The sequence below is a fragment of the Orycteropus afer genome, unplaced genomic scaffold (genome assembly GCF_000298275.1).
Source record: "Orycteropus afer afer isolate SDZICR_OR568_19922 unplaced genomic scaffold, OryAfe1.0 scaffold01389, whole genome shotgun sequence".
NCBI classification, from domain to species: domain Eukaryota; kingdom Metazoa; phylum Chordata; class Mammalia; order Tubulidentata; family Orycteropodidae; genus Orycteropus; species Orycteropus afer.
The window spans coordinates 44,306-52,878 of record NW_006922976.1 but is presented as its reverse complement, the minus strand read 5'-3'; the positions used below and the strand labels follow the sequence as shown (position 1 = coordinate 52,878).

Genomic DNA, 8,573 nt, shown 5'->3' with positions numbered 1-8,573 from the left:
GGATACTGTGTTTTTGACACATTGAAATTTTGTGGCAATCTTCCACAGAGCAAGTCTATCAACACCATTTTCAAACAGCATGTGCTCACTTCATGTCTCTTTGTCACATGTTGGTAATTTTAATATTTCAAACTTTTTCATGATGCTATTGCACACTTAATAAACTATAATATAGTGTAAACATAACTTTTATATGCACTCAGAACAAAAACAAAAAAACAAAACTCACTGCCATCAAGTCGATTCCAACTCATAGCGACTTCTGCTGGGTTTCCGAGGCAGTAAATCTTTACTAAATTGCCCCATCCTCCTTCCGTGGAACAGCTGGTGGGTTTGAACCACCAACTGTCTGGTTAGCAGTCAAATGCCTTAGGCACTACGCCACCACAGGTCCTTTTATATGCACTAGAAAACAAAAAAAATTGTGTGACTTACTTTATTCCAATATTCACTTTATCATGGAGGTCTGGAACCAAATCCACAATATCTCCAAATCATGTCTGTAGTTAAGTATTTGTTTCTTCAGCTCTTGAGGCATTGTTCCTGCTGTTTCATCTGTCTTTAAGGTCTTCCCCTGCTTCTCTGCCTGCAGACATCTCTCCATTTGTGAATGCCCCTCATCCATCAATCCATTTACTATCCTTTTAAAGTCCTTGAGTGGTGAAAATAGTTCATCTACTCAGCTACTAACTGAAAGACTGAGTCCACCCAGAGGTGCCCAGAAGAAAGGCCTGGTGATCTCCTTCCAAAAAGTCAGCAATTAAAATCATCACTGACACATATTGGTGATGGTTGCACAACACAATTGATGTCACTGGTGCCACCGAATAGTGCAAGTGAAAATGTTGAATTGCAAATGTTGCGTTATCTATATTTTTGCAAAAACAAACAAAAAACCCTAGTGAGCACAGTTCTACTCAGACACACATGGGGTCATCATGAGTTGGAGTTGACTCAACAACAATTATTTTTATTTCTTCATAGAACAGTTTTCAAATCTCTCTCATGATACCTACCAAATTCTGCTTGATCATTTGAGTCCTATCTAATCTCCTCTATTAGGACCTACTCTCCCTAAGAATTGGTGATTTATCTTACACTTCTTGCTTTCCCCAGCAGTACCTGACCCAATACCGTGTACAAAATTCATGCTTAATATACACATTGAAAAAAATCTATAAATAAATAAATGAGCTTTCCTAGAGGGGAGGTGAGAACTGAAATGCTAATAATTGGCTGAGAGTTTTGATCTTAATTGCAAAAATTCAATTCCTGCTCTTCTCATTTTTCAGACGCTCTTCAAATACCCAATCACCCAATGCCTTGGTGCACCATCCATTTATCGGATGATTTTGCAGCAGAATTTCACCAGGTATGGTCGAAGTGGCTGGTAATAGCAATCTCTGGGGAAGATTTTAAGTAATCTGAGGCATTATGATCTGACTGTTTTCTCCTCTGATTCTTTGAGGGTAATTTGTCCATGTGTGCCTTTATGTGTGTATGTGTGTGTGTTAAGTGGCAGCAGTGACAATTATCAGCCAGTTTAATTAGTTCATTAAAGCAGGACCCAGAAAACCCAGAGAAGCACTTAGTGAGCCTTGAATCATTGTGGTGTTTATTCTTCTAAAAGTATTTTATTGTGAAATCACAGACATAGAGAAAAATGCATAAAAGATAAATGTACAGATTAATGAATTGTTGAAAAACACCTGAGTAACCACCTACCCAAGTGACAAAAATTAAATACTGCCAGTACACCAGAGACCTCCATATGTCTCTCCCCTAAAGGAAACCACAGTATTTATTTTTACAGGGTTCACTTCCTTCTTTTCATTTATAATTTACTTCTTAATGAAATTCCTAAACACATAATTCATATGTACCTGCTTTGAAATTTATATATGTGTCATACAATATTCTGTTACATATGACTTCTTTTGTTCAATGTTTCTAACATGTATCAATGTTGTTAAATATGGCTGTAGTTAGTTTATTTTTCATTGCTGCATAATACTCCATTTTATAAAACTACCATTATTTTTGGGAGCTCTGGTAGCATAGTGCCTAAGGCACCTGACTGCTAACCATAATGCTGGTGGTTCAAACCCACCAGCCACTCCTTGGAAGGAAGATAGGGCAATCTAGTTCCATAGTGATACTGCCTCAGAAACTCAAGGAGGGGTCGCTATGAGTCAGGTCCGACTCAAGAGCACATAACAACAACACCAACAACAACAAACACTATTTTTAAAATCAATTCTACCATTGACATTTTGGTAGTTTCCACTTTGGTCTATTGATGCATAATGTTGCATTTGATTCATGTTTTTTTCTTTTAACTTTTTAGTGTGAGTTCAGTGAAAGGTTACAGAACAAGTTGGTTTTCCATTCAAAAATTCATACGTATTTTGTTTGGTGACATTGATTGTGATTCCATAATGTAACAGCACTCTTCCCATTTCCTCCCTGTGTTTCCCATTTCTGTTTGTTTTTCTTTCCTATCCCTTCCTGCCTTCTTAGCTTTATCCTTGGACAAATGCTGCTCTTTGGATCTTCTACAGTTAATTGTTCTAGGTGCATACCTCTCTGGTGTTACTGTTCACTTTATATGCCTGTCTATTGTTTGGCTGAAAGTTGAGCCATGGGGACAAGTTCAGTTTCAGGCTTTAAGGTGGACTAAGGGCCATATTCTCAGGGTTTCCACCAGTAAGCCTGGTCTTGTGTATAATAATGAGTTTTGTTCCACATATTTCTACCACTCTATACAGGACCTCCTATTGTGAACACTTTCAGACTTGTCAGCAATGGTAGCTAGGCACCATTTGGTGGGGTGATAGGTGGCAGATGTGGGAGATGTGGCTGGCTAGTGGGGAAACATTGTCCACCTCCTGCCAGATGGAACAAAAGGAATGAGAAAGAAAAAAATGAATAAAAGTAAGAGGAAATGAAAAGGGAATAAATAAATAATAAGAAAGAAGTGGAAAAACAGAAAGAAAGGAAAAAAAAAAAAAGAGTGGTACAGCAACATTTGCATGTACCTCTATGACAATAAGCACAAAGCACACTATCCGTGAGGATGCCACAATGGTGATGTGTGACTGACATGAGCATGTGCTTTGATCACCAAAGAAACAGTAGTGGCAGACACATTGCATGCATTCCATTGAAGCCCATGTTCCCACCCACAAAGGCTGAAGAAGCCCAGCATGTGGTCTGTGTGCACACATGTCCCCAACCATGACGGCAGCATTGCCCAGAGCAAGATCCACTTGTGCGCATGCTCCCAACCATGGACGTTGCAGAAGCCTGGTGTGCAGTTCACCCATATCAGCACCTCTGACCAAATAGGCAGTGAGGTCCTTGCATGCAGTCCGTACACGTGCATCCTTGACAATGGTGGTGGCTGGTGCTCGGCTCATGGTCTGTGTGTGTGTGCGTGTGTGTGTGTGTGTGTGCACTCAACATCACAGGCTGCAAGTGGGTGACACACAGTCTGTGAGAGCATGCCTTGTCAACCACACAGGCACCAGGTGTATGGTGCATATTTCATAGGTTCTCAGCATAGTCTACTGGGGGTGCAGTTCAGGGCAAAGGAATGGGGAGAGGTAGTCCAAGTGAACTGGGTGGATAAGGAGTGTCAGGAAGGTGTCACTAGCCACTCTGTTGTTGGCAGTGGAAGGGCCTCACCTCTGGTCACTGGGAAGACGTTGGGGGGAAGGCGGAAGAGGGCACTTTTTCAGTCACTGTTCACTGGTGTAGGCTAGCTGCACTCTTGGGTGAGCGCACTCAATTATCTGATTCCCGCTCCAGCTCAATCAAGGTGACAGGCACTCCCCAGAGTCCAGAGTCTCCAGTCATCACCTCACAGGCCTTCCCTTCCATGTGGTTCCCCAAACCAAATGATTAGGGACCACTAATGATGAGGTTTTATCCTTACTTACAGGCTCCCTCCCTGCTCTGTGGTCACCTGTGAACTCACTGGAGTTCTTGCCCACTTCCCCGCACCTTCTTTTCTCAGCTCTAGCTCATGTTCTCATCTTGCTTCATTCTGTATTTGTTTACACTGTACCTCTGTCTCATTGGGGATTCCATGAAGCTGGCTTCTCCTCACCTGTGTATGTAGTAACCTTCTGTGTCTCAAAATAGCCACGATGTTTTAGGACCCTGCTCCATCTCTCTCCTTGATTGCTGTTTTCTTTTTCCACTCAGTGTTCAATTTAATTCTTCATCCTTTCATTTGATGCTCAGAGTTCCAGTATTACCATCTTTGTCTGTTTCACTTGGTTTCTTAGGTCTTTTTTGTTTAAGGACTGTTTTTGTCACACCAAAATTTATCTTGTCTCCTTCCCCTGTGTTGAACTCTTGTACATATAACCTGGTACAAATAAGCAGGTGTTTCCCTAGTGGTTTTCTAATAGAGGAATTGTGAGGTCATATCAACACTACATGCTATCACATATTCTCCAAAGTATTACATTTATATTTGATTTATGCTCCCATTAGCAGGTTAGGAAAATTCCTAGTATATTACATCCTTGCCAACATTTGCTAATGTCAGTTTTTAATTTTTAATGATCTATAATCTGGAAGGTATGTAGTGTGATTTTATTATCGCTTGATTTTGGGATTTCCCTGTGTTTGAATGTTCATTCGTAGCCAAATTGAAAACTGCTCTTTGATTCTCATGGACATTTATATATCTTTTAGAGATTCTGAAATTGTAATGGCTGAAATTGAACTTCAAAAATCAAAGCTAATGTTATTTAGGATGTGAGCCTTAAAATATCAAGTCTAATGATGACTTTTATGAAACTTGCTTGCATTCATGGAACCTCAGTCTGGCTGATTTCTGTTTCCATGTGTATTTCAAAGTTAATATTACAGCTGCTTTTTGGCATTTGTCCAAACACAACAAAATTCAATCAGGACATGTGCGTGACTAATGATTACCCAAGATGCTGACCAATTTATCCACTTAAGTAAAGCTAGAATAAGGAGGACGACATCTTATATAAATATCAAATCAATTCCATTTATCACACAAACTGAATGAGATCAATTCAGTTCCAACTCTATTGTGTTCTTCTCTGCTCCACTTCTGTTTTGGCATAGTTGCACGTGAAGCACTTCTTTCCTCTGACCTTAACCATGTGGAATGAAGTCAGAGCTCACAAGTTAAAAGACACAATCCTCCAGACTTCCATGTCTGCCCACAACCTCAGAAAGCAGTCACAGCTTGAAGTCCCCACAAAACCATCACCTCTGACCTGCTATATATCCCAGGGTTCCTTCTGCACCCTAAACACATCAGCCATAAGCTCAGGGGTCCCAAGCCCCCACTCCAATTCTGACTTGCTGGCTTTCACTACACCCTTGGGTTCAATAATTTGCTAGAACAACTTATAGAACTCAAGGCAAGTGCTATACTTATGATTACAGTTTTATTATAGCAAAAAGGATACAAATGAATAGATGCATAGAGGTCTGGGAGGATTTCCAACACAGAGCCTCTGTGTCCTAAATAGGGATGTGCTAACCTCCCATGCACATTGATGTCTATCACCAACCAGGAGGGCAAGGGAACTTCAATATCTACAGCTTTCATTAGGGGTCTCGTTATGTAATCCAAACTCAAGCCTCGCTTCTCTGAGGTTAATCCATATCTTGAGGTTTATATCACTCCACGAGGTGGGTCTTCCTGGCATAGTCAGCCCCAGCCCAACAGGTGTAATTAACCTTTCAGTAAGGTCATCAAAAACACTTCCCTCATCAAAGGTTCATATTGGGAAAATATAAGATTTTGAAGGTTATCTCTCAGGAAGCAAGGACAAAGACCAAATTCTTTGGGTAAAGTTAACTTCTTTACTCCACACACCATAGATTAAACTAGCCCTCCTGTTCCTCACTCTTGACTCTGTATGTACCACATGGAAGTGAGAAAGGTGAAAAGGTGATCCAGATGCCTGCTATCTTCCTTTCCTCAAGATCTGGCCTGCCTCAGCCCCATACTAGCTGCTACTCAATGATTTCCTCATTTTCTTCAGAGAATCCAATTATTATTTTGTGATTGTTTTTGTATACTGTATGGAAGATTCTTGGGAAAAAATGAGGAAAAGGCTTACATAACATGATGACCTAGCGCACTACTGCAAATGCTCATTTCCAACACTCCTTTTCTTCCTCTCAATGCTCCTACCAGTGACCCTTCTCCACCATTTCTTCCACTCAGTCCAGTCCTCCCTTACATCTTGAGCAATTCATGTCCAAGCCCTAACTCTCACATCCCACTCAGGAATACAAAATCCCTTCAGTTAACATACCACTGTATCAGCCAAGCTTCTCCAGAAAAACACAACCAGGAACAATCAGCATGTTACTATAAAAAGATTTATTTAAGGATTAGCTATTGCTATGATGGGAATGACAAGTCTGATACCTGTAGGGCAGACCAGCAAGCTGGAAATTCTGCAAGAGTTGATGCTGACATTGTGTTCTTGAGTCCATAACCTGTAGGGCAAGCCATCGGAGTGGGCAAGAGTTTGCACTGCAGTCTTGAGGAAGAAGTTCTTCTCTGAGAATCCCTCAGTTTTTTCTCTTAATGACTTCAAATACTTACATGTGGCCCATCCACATTATCAAAGTCAGTCTACTTAAAGTCAAGTGATTGCTAATGTTAACCACACTGACAAAATACTATAGCCTAGCCTCAAGTCTAACCTAAAGACTGGCACTTTGAACCCAACCAGCAGCACCACAGAAGAAAGGACTGGTGATCTGCTTTCTGTAAAGATTACAGGCAAGAAAACCCTATGGATCAATTTTATACCATAAAACATGGGGTCACCATGAGTCAGAATTGATTCCATGGCCGTGAGCTGTGAGTGATAACCTAGCCAAGTGGCCATGAGACTAACCATCATACGTATCTTCCATGTTGTTGTTGTTGTTATGTGCCATCGAGTTGGCTCCGACTCATAGCGACCCCTCCTTGGGTTTCCGAGGCAGTATCACTACGGAAGTAGGATTGCCCAACCTTCCTTCCGAGGAGTGGCTGGTGGGTTTGAACCGCCAGCCTTCTGGTTAGCAGTCAAGTGCTTTAGCCACTATACTACCAGAGATGGTAGTATAGTTCTGTTATCATTCTAACATGTCTTGACAGTCTATCCCTCACCCACTCGACACTGACAGAGATGAGTAAGAAAGTGAGGAAAAAAGGAGGAAGTGGGAGGGGAGCTGTTGCATTGGGGTAAATTGTCATGAGACAATGTGTGTGTGAACTGCTGTATGGAAAGTGAATTTGCTCTGTAAACTTTCACCCAAATCACAATTTAAAAAAAAAAAAAAGTGAGGAAGAAGAGGATGAATAATCAAGATGACAAAACTCTGTTTGCTCTTGATGCAATTGGGCCTGGGGCAGAACTCCCAAGGCCTTACCGGAAATACAGTGACTCCTTGCTTTCCCCTAAGTCTCAGGTTCCCAACCCTGGAGCACTGCTGTACTGGCGGAGAGGCTTTGCTGCCTGAAGAGCTAGAGAAGTGGAGAAAACAGACAGGCATTTCGCTCCATGAAATCTACGGACAGTCAGAAACTGTAAGTGGACAGGCACATCTGGGCCAGTCTGGATATGCTCAGCCATTGAGCCCAGCAGGTGAGCTCAGTCAGGCCACAAGCGCGTGCAACATTACCAGAAGCATATGGAAGGCTCAAAGTGTTCTAGGCTGATATGACCAAAATCAATTTGTAGAAAGGTAATAAACAACTCATCAATGTAGCAAGGAACCAATGTGCTGAAAATTATTAGACAAAAACTTTAAAAGGGGTCTGAGGACATTTTGCCATTGTTCCTGTGAACATTATCTCAGGGGAACCCAAGAATGGTGGTGGGATAGGAGGCTCCCTCCAGCAACATGTCCATCACCAACAAGTTCTGCCCACTCCACCATCCCTTCTCAGGGTGGCAACCACAGAGGCAGTGTGGGAGGGGACTCCAGAAGTTCATTTATGGGTGTTTATGAGGACAGCACACAGATTTGGTTGTCTGGCATTTGCAGAGTAGTAGGGGTAGAGATTTTCTGCATACACCAAAACATACATACACACACACACTGTGATCCCAAAGGGAGTCAATGGTCACTGAGCCACCAGGTGGGCAGGGCATTTAGAATTCTATCATGTAGGTGTCAAATCTCAAAGATTTTACCAGGCTTGGTGGGTATCTGTCTTTCAACACATTTTCAATCCATTTTTGATGCTGGATAGAAGCCTTTCCCCTAATCTTCCTTCTATCTTTCTTGTTGACAGAGAGATGACTCCCATCTCAGACCCTGTAGCGAAATGGCTGCTTTAATCCCAGTTCCCATACCTGCCTGATTTTGGCAAAAAAAAGAAAGAAAGAAATCCATTAACTGGTCTGCTTCCAAGCTAGACATAGGTCCTGACCTTGAGTGGCTCACAATTTCTATTTGGGCAGTGTGGGAGTGTGGGATGAGAACTGCACATTACACCACTTACGACCCCAGTCCCTTTACATCAACCACTTCCAACAGCAAAACGCTCCCCTATACCAAGATGG

The 8,573-nt window shown here is 41.8% G+C and overlaps 1 protein-coding gene across 1 annotated transcript in view; it reads left to right on the top strand.

Moving 5' to 3' along the window:
* LOC103213191 (acyl-coenzyme A synthetase ACSM1, mitochondrial-like) overlaps positions 1 to 8,573 on the top strand; it is a 34,907-nt gene that overhangs the window by 12,083 nt on the left and 14,251 nt on the right. The window contains exons 5-6 of the mRNA XM_007959054.1: positions 1,293 to 1,372; positions 7,468 to 7,591. Of these exons, the coding sequence (XP_007957245.1) occupies positions 1,293 to 1,372; positions 7,468 to 7,591 (204 nt within the window). The remainder of the gene's footprint in view (positions 1 to 1,292; positions 1,373 to 7,467; positions 7,592 to 8,573) is intronic.